The sequence below is a fragment of the Centrocercus urophasianus genome, unplaced genomic scaffold (assembly GCF_019232065.1).
Source record: "Centrocercus urophasianus isolate 14NV4802_14NV808 unplaced genomic scaffold, USGS_Curo_1.0 seq_23, whole genome shotgun sequence".
Taxonomy (NCBI): Eukaryota; Metazoa; Chordata; class Aves; order Galliformes; family Phasianidae; genus Centrocercus; species Centrocercus urophasianus.
This window is the reverse complement of record NW_024884789.1, coordinates 969,493-986,764: the sequence shown is the minus strand read 5'-3', so window position 1 is coordinate 986,764 and position 17,272 is coordinate 969,493. Positions and strand designations below refer to the sequence as shown.

Here is a 17,272-nt window from a genome sequence, read left to right as displayed (position 1 = left end):
TAATATTTTCTTGTATTACATGAAAATCAATAGACCTCTTGCTCTTATGAAGCTGATCGTGCTAAAGGATGAACTAGAAGATGTCTGAGGGCAGAGTGCAAATATAGCATCGTTCATTCATTTCGCTAAGGCTTGTGTATGACTTGCTGCACTACCTGAAATGGCAAATATGCTAGAAGGGGTAACAGCAATCACTGAATTACAAAATCGCTGTCAGATATGAATACTTACCTACTTCACTGCCTTGCGGTCTCTTTTTGCTGTAAGTGGCAGCTTCTTAGAATCTTTTGTTATTACTTATCTTGAGCTCTGACCTGAATGCAGGGCAGAAACATCAGCGGCCTGGACTGGTACCATCTTGTCTAAAATCTCTGCTAGTCTCTGGGAGCACAGGAATGGCAACAAGGACAGACGCGCTGGCAGTGCTGCGATGGCTCAGCACTCAGCCGAGCCCTTTCCCTTTCATCTTTCTGACCCTCATTGCCAGGAAATCTTCATAGCTGTTGGCACCTATAGGGACAATCCTGGGTGAGAGGAACGGGGCCTCGTCTTGTGGAGAAGTCCAAGAGTGTCCTTGAAGTGGGCTTTAAAGATGAGCAGTTTGTTCAGAGGCTGATGGATGTGTGCATGTAACACCTAACTGCTTTTTCTTGCCTCTGCGACCTTTGGGGTCGTCTTGTAAGCACAAGGCTTCAGGAGGCCAACTTGTAGGGAACCAGGCTTTGTGAATTCCTCCCGTCCAGGCTAGTTTTCTTCTTGTTTGACTTAACGGGCTTCTTTTTCTGTGTATTATATTATGCATGTGTTATGTGTGCAACGTACGCTGCAGACAATTTTTTTTTTTGTGCAGATGATTGAATTACGAAGTGACCCTTATAACTTTATGTGAATTTGATCTGCTCCACTTCCATTTGAAACAAAGTGTAGTTTATCTTGTAACTCTTGCCTTAATTATCTCTGCTGTATTCAAGGATGATGTTTAAATGAGTGAGAGATGACAGGAAAAGGCAGAGAGCTTTGTTTCACCGCACTTAACAACTACTTCAGACAAATGGAACCTTACTGTAAGCCCAGCAGATCAGGTAGCTGCTTCTTGTAGCAGTCCTTTTAAACAGTAATGACGACTGGGGGCATCTTAACCTAAACGAGCGCTTAGCGTTACATCTTACCTAGGTCAGTGGTTTCAGGTATCCAAGTTAAACTGTGCTACTGTAAATTAATGGAAAATGTAACTGCGCTTTGCTGAAAGATCAATGTCCAATAAAGGCTGCACAATCAAATCTTGTTGCAATGATTGAGGTCCTTAATTGCCTTTCAAAGATAAGGTGGTAATCAACATAGGTTTAACTGATCTTTTTTCCCAGTTCAATTACATGCTAATGACTACGGCCAACTCAGGATCTTTAACTACTTATACTTATTAAATCTTATGTTTGTAGTGAAAAATTACTTAAGCCACACAATCAATAAAGCCCAGGTCTTAATTACTATATTTCACTTTTATACCTTTTTGTATGTTTGACAAATGTTCCACTAGAGACTGTGCAGCACTAACGATGGTACCCCAGGAAATACTGTTTTCTGATATCGCTTCTCCAAAGTGCAATAGGATGTTTTCATGTTTTTTTAACAACGTTTTGTGACTGCTAATGCAAACTCAGTTTTAGGCAGTTCATTGTGCTTAAATATCACTTGTTATGTATAATGGCATTCCTTTGATCACAAGAAGGTGCGCTTGATAACCTTCCAGCGGACACAGTTTCAGCTTGAAGTTCCTAGCTGTTCTCCACTCTGAATTAATGCTAAACTCGGATACCACCAAAGAGTGATGTTCCCAGTGGTTGTCAATTCTCTGACATTGTTTCAAAAATAAGTGCTGTGTCCCCTTCCTCTGAATTGCCCATCTTTCCCTGCAGTTTTTTTCCCAGTCTTTTGAGGAACCTGAAGCCACCTGAAGTCCTCATCCAGCTGAGCAAAACGTGCATCCATCCGCAGCTTGCTTTGTGACTCAAATGCTGTAATTCTGAGAGCATAGCAGCATCAGGTTAGAAACATTTAGGTTTGTGGCTTTGTTTTTGTATGTATCCTTGCTCTCTCTGCAGAATTTGGTGGGTTCTGAGAAGCTGCTTGCCTTAGCCTGGTACTTCACTGTTGAGTTTTAAGTATTCTCAAACCTGCTGAGGTTCCTTCCACTGCGGATGCTTTCTGGAACAGGAGAGCAGGAATCTAGAGTTCATTCTTTGCACACTCAAAAGAGAAGTGCTGCTGCATTTTGCCACAGTCCTTATAGTTTGTGGCAATTAAAAATGGACAAAATAGGTTTTATTGGAATTATTCTGTAGTTAAAAATAAAAATAATTAAAAAAAAAGTTTAATGCACTAAGTAGTCACCTTTGGGAATGTAACACCAATATGAAGATCGCTACTGTCAAAATCTCTTTGCAAGCCGTAATTGTAGGTCTCCTTCTCATTACTGAATGAAACTTGGGTATTTCGTAGTAGTTGAATGCCCTTTGGGCTTCTGAGTTAAACCAGCTTTGCTAGAAACAAAGGAGATCCTGCTTCATGTGTTATTTACTTTGGCTGTTCAAATTAAATCAGCTTTTGCTGTAACTCCTTAATCATATTCACTACAGAAAAGTAAGTTGCCTTGCTTTTTGGTCAGAGAAATGTGCAGTTACAGAAGTGGGCGTCATGCATGCACTGCTGGGTTACTCTCTCAGCTGAAATGTGCCAAAGGAAAAGTGGCAACGTAGGAGATGTGGAAAGGGGGATTTAAAATAGAAATTGTCACTAATCTATTCCAAGTTTATTTAAAAGATTTTTTTGTATTTCCAGAAAAGAATAAGATGGTGTTACTGCACTTGCAATTAAGTCTTTTAAATAAAGCATGTGTGCAGCAGAACACCAAAATATGCATTAATGATTAGGAAAGTCAGTGTAAATTATTGACCTTTGTGAATTAGTAAGTGAATAAATGCAGCTGCAATAAAGAAGGCTCGTATTTATTACTCCACATATTTATGACCTTAGATGACTGTAGTTGAACCTTAATTATTTATGCTGATACATCATAATATGCTACTAAAGGCACTGCAATGTCTATTTGGAAAGAAACGAAGCCACATAACGGCGCATTCTGCCGCGCTGTGAGAGGTGCTGGTTTTTGTCTGAGTTCAGCTCAGAACCCATCCACATCATAAGCAGTTCCAGTGAGGCAGTCTGATAGGAAACCCACATATGTATCAATTCAGCATTTAAAAAACAGAGCTGAAGCCACCGAGCTTTGAAATAGTGCAATGCTTTGTTATACTTTAGCTACTTTGGATGTGTTACAGTTGCTGTTTGCTTGGTAAGGTAAACTGTGTGTGGCTTAGATTTTAATAGCAATTGCATCACATGAAGCACAGTTTGTAAGCCTTGCACTAGTCAGTTATGACACCAATGCATTACTTTCAATGATGTCAATAATCCTAATAGAATTATAACTGCTCTGAACCGTATTTTACAGTCCTTCAGACAAACAGTCTGATCAAGAAAACTTTCAATTTTAAAATACAAGTTTCAAAATAGATGGCTTCTAAAGAACACTTGAAGATTTTAAGCAAAATTAGGAATATATATTACAAAGTCAGATCTATTTCTTAGAGGAAGAAATGCCATTACGTATGATTGTTCTATGCTTGGTGATTCATGGGCCTGGTTATAGATATGCTTTGTGATGTATGAATTATTTAGCAAGAAAAATCACAATAATTTTGTTGTTACTCAAGAATTTATAGGTTGACAGAAACAATTATGCAGACCCTGAAGCTGATTTGGTGGGTGCAGCAATATCCTTAATGATACACAGCCACTTTGACTCACTCCAACTGGTCTGGTTTGCACTGTAATTTTTCAGTAATTGAGCATCATATGTAGCCCTTAAACAGTATTAGTTTTATTCTGCCTAAGCTGTGTCTGTGTTCTTTATTTTAAAGTATGTTTATAATTTCAAGCAAGTGCTCTAAACATCAAGTTCATAGCTTTGGGTTTCTTTTTCAACTCAAGAGGAATTTATGATGAGAAAGAGTTTTAGAAGACCTGTTTGAGGCCAGATTCTGCTCCCACTGAGTTGGACATGAGATGAATTGATGTCCTGATTTTTGGTTTACAAGCAGCCATTTGCCTCTTAGCCGCACTGCTTTGTGTCTGCAGTGTGCAGTGCGTTTCTGCCTGTGTAAGCCCTTGCAAAATGAGTGTAAAGGGCACTGAGAAGGCCTGGAAGGAAGGCAGCTGCTTTTGTGCAGCTTTGGAGAGGAGGCTTTAAGGGATCTCCATTTATACTTGCAGTTATCAAGCTGGTACACTTGGGTGATTCTGTCCCGGGAGATGCATTTGTAGAGAAGAAAGCTGTGTTTAGAAAGGCTGGACACTTGGCCTACTTTTTTCAGAAGCCTAAGAGAATTACGTTTGCGGCACTCACTGGCAATCTGATGTGGGAAGGAAAGAATGAATTTCACTGTGGTATGTTTACTGACATAGAAAGTTATGTATTAATCTTTAAAGAATTTAAGAAAGGAAATAAACCAAGAAGAAAGAAAATTACCAAACCATTGACCAGGTGCCATGCTCTGTAGGAAATGAAGGGCTTACGCTGTCTTATGCCTAATAGCTATGTAGAAAGTGGTGCAGGAAATCTTAGCAGTACCGAGGTTAGAATCTCCCTGATGCTCTGTGGGAGCTCTAATGAGCACACAAGACTTCCTGGCTCTGCCTCGTGCTCCGCTTCCTTCCTGAGCTTCCTTTCCTTCTCCCCAGTGGTCACACACAGGACTAGCAGGAATTATTTGGGGATTCTGACCCTTGTTCTAATGAATTTCAGCTCCGCATACAGCCTCAGGCACACAATACATTGCAACTGGCGTAATCCACCTGCTTGCATCTTCACTGAGGATCTGCAACAGGAGCATTGGTCAGTGCAAAACCAGCATGCAGTGTGTAGGCAATGAGGTGCAGCGTAGGGAGGACTGGGTGAGCTCTGAGCACTGCGTTATGTCTGCATTGGCCTGATTCACTCCAGAGACTCAGCTCATCCATCCCTAAATCAGTGGCGAGGAAAACAGGAAGAAAAAATCTGCTAGACGCAGCTCCTTGAACAGCAGTAGTGCAAGAGTTGGGCCAGCAGAGTCAGCTCTTTCTTTCCCACCTCTTTTTTCTATGGAGTTTTGGTAGCAGGACTTGAAACTTCATTATGTTGTGTCTGTGGTAGGGAAGAGATGGAAAATGAGTTAGAAATGTTAGATAACTTCCTTTGCAGTGGGAATTAGGGAAACAAGTAGTAACTTATTGCCCTACTTCTTGAGGGCTTTGCAAGTTACCGTGATAACCACGTTGCAGGGAATCAGTGGGGCACAGCATTGTTTCCATGCGTTCACTGATGCTTCTCTGAGATCCTGAGCACAGCAATGCTCGCAATTTTATATTCTTCTGTGTCAGCATTTTGCTTTTCCCTGAAAACAAGGATGTATTTTCTTCATGTGGCCATCTCCTCGTCTCTGCTGTCCTTTCCACCAGCAATGGAAAGCAGCAGAGAGCAGCAGCAGACTGCTCTGAGACGATTGCTCCTGCGCCTGTAGCACACCGCCAGCCTGGGAGGCTGTGGCACTGATGGAGGATTCTTCCCCTGCACAAATAAGCGTGGAATTTATCGAAGTCCTGGGCTTTGTGATCCTCCTGTAATTAAGACCTGATATATTGCTCCTTTGCAGATTTTGAATGTTATGTCATTGTGGGTAGACAATAACTTCCAATACGTAATTACAAATAGGAAATCCATGCGTATTTCTCGCTGACAGCATGTCATCTGGGTTTAATGGAGAAAGCCAGACTGCTTTGTTATTTTATTTTCCTGTGGCTTTCTGGAATTCTTGAACTTTTTGTATCAGAAACTTTTAAATAAATTCTTTGGGTAAATAGTGAACTTTAAGAATCTGTTAAGATACACTGAAAACGGAATATTCCCCTAGCACTGAGAAAACACATAAAAATAGATTTCTGTTTTCATGCCACAAATTCTAGAAAGCGACAAAGTTTAAATATTTGTTTCAGTGCTGGTGCAGTTGGAATGAAAATTTCGTATGAAAGATGGGTTTAAAGAAAGACGTGTCAAAAACAGCCCTGTGTCCACAAACACATGCTTGATTCTCTTAGTAAGATACCAAAAAAAAGTGAAGTTTGATTACAGCTGCATCAACACAAATCAGAACAGGGATGTAAGGTTGCAATCAGCGCTAGAAACACTACTTGATTTTTATGCGAATTCGGCAAATTAAGTTGGCTTTCCCTGAAGTCTTGTCGATGAAGAAGACATTTTAGAAACATTGTGGTTCTATAGAAATTCTTTGAGTCTGTATCCTATTCTTTAAAATGTTATAGGAAATGAATCTGATTGAACTGAATATGATTGAGAGGCATAGAGGGGCTGTGAATAAAAGGCCCTTCTGAACAGAAGGAAGTCTGCGCGGGCAGCCCGGATTCCTCAGGTGTTTGGGAGCTGGGCTCTATTAATTTCCAGTGTCAGAACTAAATTAGAGAGTTACTGAGCAGAGAGAGAATTCATCTATGCGAATGTCCACTGAAGGATTTTGTTTTCTGTTTGTAAAGCTCAGTGTAGATTTCTAATGTGAGGAAGCCTGAAGGTGCTTCAGGAGTTAAATCAAACAGAAGGTACATTTTTTTTTTTACCCCTCTAATTTGGTAATTTGAAGTAAATGCTTCGGTTTGTCACGTGAGGTAACGTGCGAGATGGTGATAAAATGCACAGGGTAATGCTCTTCTCCCACTGAACCAAGCAGGAAAAGCGTGCTGAGGGTCTGTGGCTGCTGGGACAGCGCTGCGCTTAAACCACGAGGGAAGAACAGCCCTGGGAGGTTTTAGGGGACATCCACCACATGGGGCGGCTCCGTCACTCCGACTGCCTGGCTCTACCAGGCACATTCCACACATTTTTATATATTTAACGCAGAACTGCTAATCTGAAGCGCCGTTTCAGCAACGCTTCTCCTCTTGAAAACAGCATAACGCAGGGGCAAAAACGCCCGGAGAAGAGACACCGCCCCCCTCATGGCACCACCTCCCGCAACATGGCGCCGCCCCTTAACGTGGCTCCGCCTCCCGCAACATGGCGCCGCCTCCCCTCAACATGGCGCCGCCTCTCAACATGGCGCCGCCTCCCCTTCTTCCTCCCCTTTTTTTTCTCGTTTTCCTCCTCCCCGCTCCTCCGTTTTGGTTCCGGGGCAGCGGGGCGGCCGCGAGTTCTTCCTGCGGGCGGGGAGGGGCGGAGGCGGTGCAGCCTCGGCCCCGCAGGGCAGCCCCCGGCCCGCGGCCCCGCAGCATGTGAGCCCGGCGGGGCGGGGATGCTCTGGCTGCTCTGCGGCCCCTCCCGCGCCATGGAGAGCCACCAGGTGCTGGTGATCCGCATCAAGATCCCCGACGGCGGGGCCGTGGACTGGACCGTGCACTCGGCGCCCCAACTTCTCTTCAGGGACGTGTTGGTGAGTGGGTGCTGCTGGGGGTGGGCTGCCAGCCGCCTCCTGCCCACAAAAATGGGGAAATAATCACTAAATCGAGCCGGGTTTGGTGATGGCATTGCTCGCTGCTCTCTGGTCTGGTTGAATCCTCAACCCTGAGCTGTCCGGGGGCTCTCCGAAGGCTCTTTCTGTTCTCTGGAGTTGCTGAAACTCGTGGCCCCTCTGCCCGTACTGCAGGTGTGGTGGTCACGGCTCAGTGAAACTGTTTTGTTTTTTAGTCTCAGTTGTGTCACTTTGGTACCAAAGCAGCTGGAGGTACATGGGTGTAACACTGGAGCTTCTCATCCAGTGGGATGACAGCAAGTGCTGTTGGTGCTGGAGCAGCAGGAACCAGAGCTCCTAACTGGGAATGTTGTTATTGGGCATGGTGGGGGTGGGTTGGGGTTGGTGATCTTGGAGGTCCTTTCCAACCCAGTGATTCTGTGATTTATTTGGGAATTTGTGAAGCTAGAGAGGTGTTCAGGCATTATAACTGTGACTTGGTGCTTGACCCGTGTCTTACACGTGAGGCTCTGCAGTTGCCAGTGTAGCCCTTAGGGTTTGCCCTGTTAGGTGAGGACACTGAGTGACCTGAAGCAGCCCACAGAGTCCTCTACACCTGAATGCAACTGGGCACTGCGATCGATGGATGCACAGACCTGGAGTTGCCCCTGGAGCCATCCACGCTGGCAGCAGTCTGTGACCACATGGAGGTGATGCTTTCTGAGAGTGGTGGTGTGGAAAATGAGCAGGTCAGGGAGAGTGTGTCAGCAGCTCTTCAGCTTTGTGCATCCCTCATCAGAGAGGACTCTTTTCACTGCTAATATATTTGGAGAAGCAGTTACGTAGGGGATCTGTCATTGAATGTGCATGGCAAATCAATGCTGAGGGACTCTACCATACCAGGGCTCATGCAGAGCATTCTTCCTCCTCCTGAGGGCAGTTCCTGTGGTCAGCAAGCCTCAATTACACAAGTATCCACTCTGAAGCCAAAATTTGCAGGTTCACATGATGATTGCAATGCTGGTCTTGTTCTGCACTGTTGCTGAAGTCACGCAAACAGGTGGCTTCTGATGCTTCCCCTCTCCACATATGATTTTGGTGCTCATCTTGATGTTTGCTTGCATCCAGCTAGAAGATCTATTGGATATCTTGCAGATCTGTTTCTCTGCTTTTCAGCAGGTTAGGCTTCCCATTTTACAGCCAGTGAGTTGTTCTGGTTTGAAATGTCCTAAGGAAAGGGGACAGATTTATGCATCAGGTTCATTGGTGTTGGTGATTGTCAGTGATCAGAGCTGGGCACCATGGGGAGCCGTGTCATCCTGCTGGAAGTAGGGGACGTGCGATGCTGTTGTGTCCCGGTGTGTCAGCAGGTGATGATGCATTGCCATCACATGGCAGTGAGGAGGGCCAAATTGGGGCAAACCTTTTGTTGTCCTCCTGTCTTTGTTGTGATTTCTCCTCACAGGCAATCACTGGGGGCTTATGGAGGGCCAATTAAGGATATTGTGGAGAATTAAGATGTTCCCTATTAAAGTAAATTATCAAATAGCAACACTGATCAGGCCCCACTGCTCCCTGTATCTCTCGAGTCTGGTAGTAAAGCACGCGGCCTGTGTGCACCCCTAATAGCTGCAGGTGGGTGCTGCTCCCTGGCCTGGGTGCAGCAGGACTGTGTCCAGTGGTGCCACTGCTGCTGCGTTCAGGTTGGGCATTTGCTCGATTGCTTTCCTGAAGCGGGTGCTAAGAGCTGTTCTTCATAATGTCACTTTAAATATGTTCGGTGTGTATCAGCTTTGCAGACCTGTGAGTTACCAGTAAACAGATTTATTTTAAAGGCACCACTAAATGAATTACAGTGAGCTTATTTTTCTCATCAGGCTGTCTGGATTCATTTGCCCGAGCCGTCAGCAGAGCATTTAAGTGCTTGGTGTTAATTCAGGGTAACTTCATGGAGTCATAGTGAGATGAGATGAGCTCTAACTGATCCAAGAACGGAGCCCATGGTCTCAACGTTTGTGCTGTTCTTAAAGGCAGCACAAACATTGAACAAACTTGTGTTTTCTGCTCACCCAAGATAAGTGCTCCACAGTTTTGCTAGAGGGCGGATTTGACGGAATTCCTTTTGGCTGCCCTTTCCCTGATATTTCCCTCATTGTTGGAGGTTTTTCATTTTGTAGGGTGGAACAGAAGCTATCAGATATGATCCTATTGAAGTAATTGCTTACGAGCCACAGTATTTTATTCCTTGTGATCTCTGTTGTGATTGTAGAAAACCACTGCACACAGTCTGTAGAAATGTAGTGTAATCCTTTAAGCCTGGGTCACTGTGAGGTCTGAGGTGTGGAGGTGCTGTGCAGCAGCTGAGGGAGCTCACCGCACACACTGCTCAGATGGGTTTTCTTCAGTGCACTGATTTCATAGAAATACTGGAAGTTGCCCAGAGCAAAGCTGTATGGTTGGTGGGGTCTTTTTGACTGTTGGCATAAGGCTGTGAACAGCTCTTGAGTGGTACGCTGCTGTTACTCGTTTTAAAGAAGTCCCTGAATGAAAAAAAAGGATATTATAAAGAATTCACCATCACTCTCGCAGTGCCATCACAGCAGTGGGAGTTGCAGAGCTCTCCTGGCAGACCTCGGGGGCCTTCCCACATCCCTCCCTGTCCTGTATTTACGCACCTCTCAGTCTGCAGACATCCCCAGACGAGCTGCTTTTCTCATACCCAGTTTTACCTCCATGTAATGCAAGTCTTTGTGTGCTCCCACACTGATGTTTTACCAGTGGCTTAAGCCTAATGCAATTAAAGAGTGTTTGCTGAGGAATTTTCAGTGTTTAACTACATAGATTTAGAAGTAATTAGTTAACAGCACAGTCTTCCCTAATTTCTTGTTAAGGACAAAGGCTACAGCTCATCTGGCTTTTGACCGAGTATCTGCAGAGCTGTCCACCCATATAGCCAGAAAGATTTGGGTTAATATGGAAGCATTTGGGGTCTTGCTGTGGTCAGGTGGATTTACAGTCTCTATGGCTGGAATCATTAGGTAAGCTGTATTGCACAGCTTTTGTCTTTTTGCATCAAATTAATAGTTTAAATGACAGTTCATTTATTTTAGCATCTGAACTGGAGAGACAGGAGAAAGTTTTGAGAAATATTATTTGCTTCAGTTAGCTCTGTGGAAATCTTTGTTGCTTCTCATTATATTAATTGTGTCTCTTTAACATTGCACAGAATGTTTAATTTCCTGCACTCAGATGAAGGATATGGAGAAAACAGAAGTGACAGGACAGTGATTGCTAAGGCTTTGTTACGGGGAGTGCTTAGCACCCCGAGATGCTCACAGTGCACGTACCGCAATAAATATTGCTGTGCATTAATTTCTAATCACTTTGTGACACTGTCAGCAGAGAGACTGCCTGACATGAGAAATCAGGCAGCAGGAAGGAGAAAACCATGCTGTGCATTTCTGCCATGCCCCGACATGACATATTGCAGCCGTGCCGAGCTGACAACGGCACATGCACTGGGAGGCCGGGATGACTTAAATCCCAGCAGAATGTTTGCACTGAATTCTGAGTGAGTGCTGGGGGTAAAGACTTCGGGGAAGGAAAAAGGAGGGGGGGGGAGGGAAAGCAGTTCTCCGTATGCGAATTTAGCTGTAGAGGAAGGGTTTGTGTTTGGTCCAAAGCAGGGCTGCGGATGCTGCCCCACGTTTCTGAGCTGTGGGACGGGGAGGTGGAGGTGTGCAGTGAGGTCGCTCTGCAGGGTCGGAGCGTGTGGAGAGCTCTCCTTCCAGCACTCGGGGCAGTGCAGGAGCACTGAGACAGAAAAACTGCTTTCTCGCTTTAAAAGCTATTCATAAACCTCTGTTTTTATGACATCCTTGAGTTAGATGTACATTTTTCCGTAACCCACGGGTAAAAATTGATCCGTTGAACTGCAGCAGCGGATGACAACTGGTTAGTTTGCAGTTATGATTGAGTTATTTAAAAAGAAAAAGGTATTCCTGGAGGTAACGTGGAGAGGAAGGAGGAGAGAGCAGTGATTTGCACTGATTTGTGGTGTGCACTGATAAGTTGGTGGTTTTGGGGCGGCGGTGAGGCGCAGGACTTCAGGTCTCCTGCCTGCAGCTGGGGAGCAATTAGAATGATTTACTCTGAGTTGTCTCAGGCATTTCCCCTTTGCTACGTAGCTAATTCTTCTTTACATTTTAGGATGTCATCGGTCAAGTTCTGCCAGATGCAACGACAACAGCGTTTGAGTGTAAGTATGACTTGTATAAACGGGCTTCTTGGTTGCATTATAGGGTTGTCATTTTTTTAAATAAATAATGTTTATGTTCATTATATGTTACAGTTAAATATTTATGCAGTAATGCAAGTTTAATGATGATACTTGACTAAGTAATATTTTATTATTTAATCACAACTTGAGTGAGCATATTTCCACAATACAGCTTTAATTACCAGCATGACCTTCCCTTGCTCTTATTCCTCTCTGCAATTATATTGCTTGAATTAAATGAGAAGTATAAAGTACCTGTAGGTCTGAGTTGCAAATTTTATCCTCGCGTGGAAGAAGTCAAAGGAGTGATAGTTTGTACAGAAATCTGGTACAACATAGAGCTTTATTACCCAATATGGCAGCATGGCTGTATTTGCACCTCCGGTTACTGCTAGTAATGGGAATTGCTTCATTTTTTCCTTCTGTGGCTGGGCACAGGCTCTACATGCCATCTCCTTTTTACCTCCCTTGTGTGCAAGAGTGGAAGGTGTGGATGGATAGAACAGAATCAGTAAGGTTGGAGAAGACCTGTAATGTCATGAGGTCCAACCATCAACCCGCTTCCAGCATCCCTGCTGGTGGTGTCCCTGATACTGAGCTTCAGCTCCTGACGGAGGTATGAGAGCTGCAGGATGTGCCACCTGCTCAGACCTGGGAGAGTAATAACTTCTGGAAGGCCCCGTGGGTCTGACTGAGAAGGACAGCTTGTGTGTGGGGTCGGAGCAAGCTGCAGGTTGGGTTGTCCCTGCCAGCACTTTCTCCTCGTGTATGGGGTTGTGTCGTGCTTTTGCTGAGCTAGGAGAGCTTGTGGTGGCTGTGTTAGTGTGGATTTAGTCCGTGCTGACATACTCAACCAGCACCATTTCAGCTCTGCTCTTAGCACTCCTATTTTTGAATGGACACCCCAGGGGATTGCCCTGTCTGAAGAGCAGTGAGGTGCCAAGGAGAGTCAGGTAGCGATGCTGATGGTGAAGGCAGATAGGCCAGCATAGGGCCTGGCATTCTTGTTACCATTTCTCCCTTTTTCAGGGCCTTAAGGTGAATTCTGAGTGTGGATAATCAAAGGAAATTGTTCTGTGAGCCTTCAACTGCTCCTTAGTTCTCTCCATTGTTCTTTTCACATTTGTGTTTTGCCTTTCTAAAATACCAGAGACCTAAGAATGGAAACTGTCAATGGCTCCAGACCTTGCCTTTTAAATTTTTTTGTAATATGATTTGTTATTTTATTATTTTTCTGAACATCCCTCCCCCATCACCCATTAGCTCTCTTTGAACTTCATGCACCAATAGCAGGCAGTGCCATCAGGGCAGTAGCCCATATTAATGGTACCATGTGTAGAACTTTCCTGGAAATACTTATTTCGTCGTGTCTTCCAACATCTGCTTCTGTGCTTTCAGTTCATGTCTCTAGTCTGTCATTTACATCTGCACAGAACCATTTCCCCTGCCATTTAACTGGCATCTAAAATATGTTATGTATATCGATGCTTGATTTTTCTGGTTACTTTATCCACGTCGAATGCCTGGATTTTTCCAGCTCAAGCTTTGTTCTCACCTGCTTCATTGCTTCTTCAGATGTGGATAATTGCCACCTCGTGTAGCCTCCTCAGCTGTTTGTTTGGTTATTGTTATCTACAGTGCATCGCCCATTGCAGCTCGTACCTGGGGCTGTGCTTCTCCTGCTATTGGACCTTTATGTGGATTTCTCTACCGAATCACACATTGCTACAAATAAAATCACTAACAACATATGGCCTGTTATGATCCTTTTATCCAAACTCTGCCATTTTGTGTATCTGTGACACGCTGCAGATTTTGTGAAGATTGCTTCATAATATTTGTTTACCATCTGCTGCACACTATTTGGTATCTTGCTAGGATTTCTTCCTCCATTTTAAGTGACATTAGCAAAATCCAGCCAGTACATAGGATTTTTTGGTTCTACTTTTGCTTCCCTAATGTGCTGGAAAATCGCATTGCTGTGCTGTGCTCTAGGCAAGTAGAGAAGCCTGGAAATCTTGTGAACCCGTGCATTCTGTCTGGTGAGTTTGGGGCTGTGCCTGCTATGGCAGGACAGCGAGGGATTCTGCACAGAGAAGAGAAATACCTTCTGATCTGGTTTTGTTCTTTTCAGGAGTTGCCTGACTACTTTAGAGTTTGCTTTTCTAATGCCAGGTTACATTTCTTGCTTTTTCATCGACACATTTTAAATTGAGTTTATTTTCTTTGCAGTGTTATCAGGACTTTTGTAACTCGGAGAACTCTGCAGTTAATTTCTTGTCATTTGAAAGGAGTAATATGTGATGTTTAGAAATGCTTTGCAGTTGAGCTCTAGGAGTTCTCCAGCTCTTACTTTTTCATTTCAGTGGTCCCAGCTCAGTTTGTCCCTTCAAACCAGGCCTGTCTAGAGGTTTTATCCCTGTCTCTGACATATGTTTTCCTCTTCTGTTTTTCACTCCAGTCCCTTTGTTGATGCACAGCTCTGGCTGCGCTCACTGTACAGCAGCTCCTTCACTTCTGCTCCTGCAGCACGGCTGTGCCTTGGGTTCTGGCCAGCGAGCAGTTCTGCAGCTCCTCCTGCTCTCTGCCTACGATGTTTCCAGGCGAGGAAGCATTGCGTTTCAACTCGCTAACTCTTCTTAATCTTTTCATCAGTCATGACTCGCTGCAGGCTGGTAACCTCAGCAAGTAGTTGTAGCAAGCTGGCAATCCATCAGTTAAACTTCCACAAGGCTCTTGTAGGACACGGCTGTGCCATCTAGTTCTTCAGCCAGCTTTCATGTTCCAGTGGCCCATAGCTCTTTCATGGTACGTTTTTAAAGTGCAATTCTAAGGGGTTTTTATGCTACTTTTTTTTTTTTTTTCCCCTCTCTTATTTGTCTTTTATATTTTCTTTTCTGCAATGTTTTTGCTCTTCTCTGCATCCTCAGAATGAGCTGCTTGGTTTTCAGAGCTAGAATGAACAAACTCTTTTTCTCAGGGGAATCTTAAGTTGATTTAGATCCGTTCCCAGATCCTCATGCAGGAGCGAGCTCTCATCCAGGGGAGCAGAGTCACCTTCCATTTGCTGGGGGGAGGGCTGTTTGCAGGCAGCACATGTAGCAGAGCTGCAGACAGACTTCAGCCTCTGCTTGTGTCCCAAAGTGAGCGTATCTGCTCCAGATCCAAATCCATGTCACAGAATCGCAGCGATTAGAAGGGACCTCAAGAGATCATGGAGTCCAACCCCCTGCCAAACAGGAATAATTGCATTCACTCTGTATCCTCATCTTTTGGTGTTCAGTAGGGGTTTGTAGTACTTCAGGTATCCCAGCTCAGGTGGGTCTGAGGTTCATCACAACAGATGCCCTTTTTCTGACCAAAAAAGCTCACGGTCCAAGGGGAATAAATAAATGTAAAATGGGGGTGTACCAAAAGGCTTTGTTGGTTTTTTTTAAGTATCTAAGGCAGATATTTAGATTGCAGCAAAAATTGGAGACAGATCATTAAGCCCTTCCTTCTCCCCAAAGCTGGAGCAATAAAAAGAAATGAACGTCTTGTTATGGGTTTGCAAGGGAGGGGTCTGTGCCCATAGCCCTTGTGCAGCTCTCCTGGTGCTGAGTGTGTGCAAACTGAGCTGGGGCTGGAGGAGAGGACGGGGCTGGTTGCTGCAGCTAGCACAGTGTGGGAGCACACTGCTGTTGCAGCTGGTGCTGGTGGGGGGATTCATCTCCCTGTTGCATCTGCACCTGCTGGATCCTGCTGTCTGTCTTTGGGATGGCTCTTCCTCCTCTACACCTTCGTATTTACTACTCTTTCTATACACCTTGCTCTGTTGGAGCCTCTCCAAACCTTTGCTTTGATTCTGTCCCTGCAGCAGGGCCTCAAAGCCAGAACTGCCTTGTCCCTGTGTCCAGGGCTCTCAGCACAGAGCTGTGGTTGCCTCATGGTCAAAAACACCAACTGTTTTTGCTTGTTGGCACGCTGCTGTTCTCCTGTAAATTCATTTCCCTCTATAAATGTGTAGATTTGTGCCCACTTCTAAGCTCCAATTTAAGTCAATGTGTCATGAAGCTATTGTGGATGAGAGGACCTTGGCATCAGCCAGGCAGGCTGAGGTTGCTGAGGACAGCAGTGAGAGCAGAGGGCTTCTCTGGAAGGAAAACAGATCACTGTAAATGTCAACATGATAATAATAAATTAACTTCTGCCCGCACTTGACTCTGTCTGGGAGGATCAAAACCTCATCCAAAAAAAAGGATGAAGAAACCTTGCTTTGTGTTTGCTGTGTTGGAATAACCACTGAAAGGGCTTTGGTGTGGGGTTCTCAGCTTCTGGAGAGGTTCTGGTGATAGAAGAATTCTTGGAAGCAAAGTTTAGAGTGTTTCATTTGTGCTTCCCTTTTATATGTAATTGTTGCCTTTGTTAATTAATATTTGAAATCACCGTGTGTTATTGTTTCCTGAGTACTTGGTTACCTGTGTGGTGGGCTTGTATATCCTGATTTTCATTGACTTGAAAGAGTCCAGGCAAAAAAATCACCAACCACCGTTGGATTTAAAGTCGCGCACCTCCTTATTCCATTGTTCATGATGTGATGCATTTCTTTGTTAGATGAAGATGAGGACGGAGATCGGATTACGGTCAGAAGCGATGAAGAAATGAAGGCCATGCTGTCCTATGTAGGTGCAGTATGACAAATGCTGATGCTTTCCATGTTTGTCAGCTTCTGTTCTTGTGTTTCTGCACGTGTCAAATCATTAATGTGAGCTGCAGCGTTCCCAGCGTAACGTTAAGCGTAGGTGTTTCAAACCTCCATCACGTGAGATAGCTGGTCATGCTTGACTTTTGAAAAAAAGACTTGTACACTTACTGATCGTATTATAAACATTAAGAATAATGCATCTTAATGACTTTTGCATTAGGTATAGTGCAGGCTAAATGGACTATCAATTTCTTGTATTTTTTATGCAGTACTTAAAGTAACGGCTCATTAAAAATGAACCCCTGGGCTCTAAAAATTTTTCAAAATCTACTTTCATCTGGAGACTGTTTCACCCCTCCTAACAGAAGAGTTTCATTGTAGCTGCAGGCTCAGTATTCATAGAGGATTTAAAGACACATTTTCTGTTTTTTAGTATGAGAAATGTGCAGGTCTGTGTCTTTATGCACATAGATATATGTAAAATCTGTCAAGATACCTATAAATATAAAATCAGACTACAGAAATAAAGCATTTGGTTACTTATTGAAACAGTAATTTCAATATAGCTTAGATGTATGTTTCAAGTTGCAGATGGAAGCGAAAAAAAATCATTTAACCTTTTCTTTGAAATGAAATGGATAGCAAGGAAATAACAAATAAATAACAAATGGATCTTTTCTAAGTCAAACGGAGTGGCAGTCGGTGGCAAAGTGCACTTCTGATTACATGAGTGGCACTAACATCAAACACATCAGT

At 44.0% G+C, this 17,272-nt stretch overlaps 1 protein-coding gene across 3 annotated transcripts in view; it reads left to right on the top strand.

Moving 5' to 3' along the window:
• Positions 1-7,358: 7,358 nt before the first annotated feature.
• The window catches only part of MAP2K5 (mitogen-activated protein kinase kinase 5), a 112,809-nt gene continuing 102,895 nt past the window's right edge, over positions 7,359-17,272 (top strand). For all 3 annotated transcript variants that reach the window (XM_042824763.1, XM_042824762.1, XM_042824764.1), the window contains exons 1-3: positions 7,359-7,535; positions 11,763-11,811; positions 16,426-16,493. In XM_042824763.1, the coding sequence (XP_042680697.1) occupies positions 7,398-7,535; positions 11,763-11,811; positions 16,426-16,493 (255 nt within the window). In that variant the 5' untranslated portion in view covers positions 7,359-7,397. The remainder of the gene's footprint in view (positions 7,536-11,762; positions 11,812-16,425; positions 16,494-17,272) is intronic.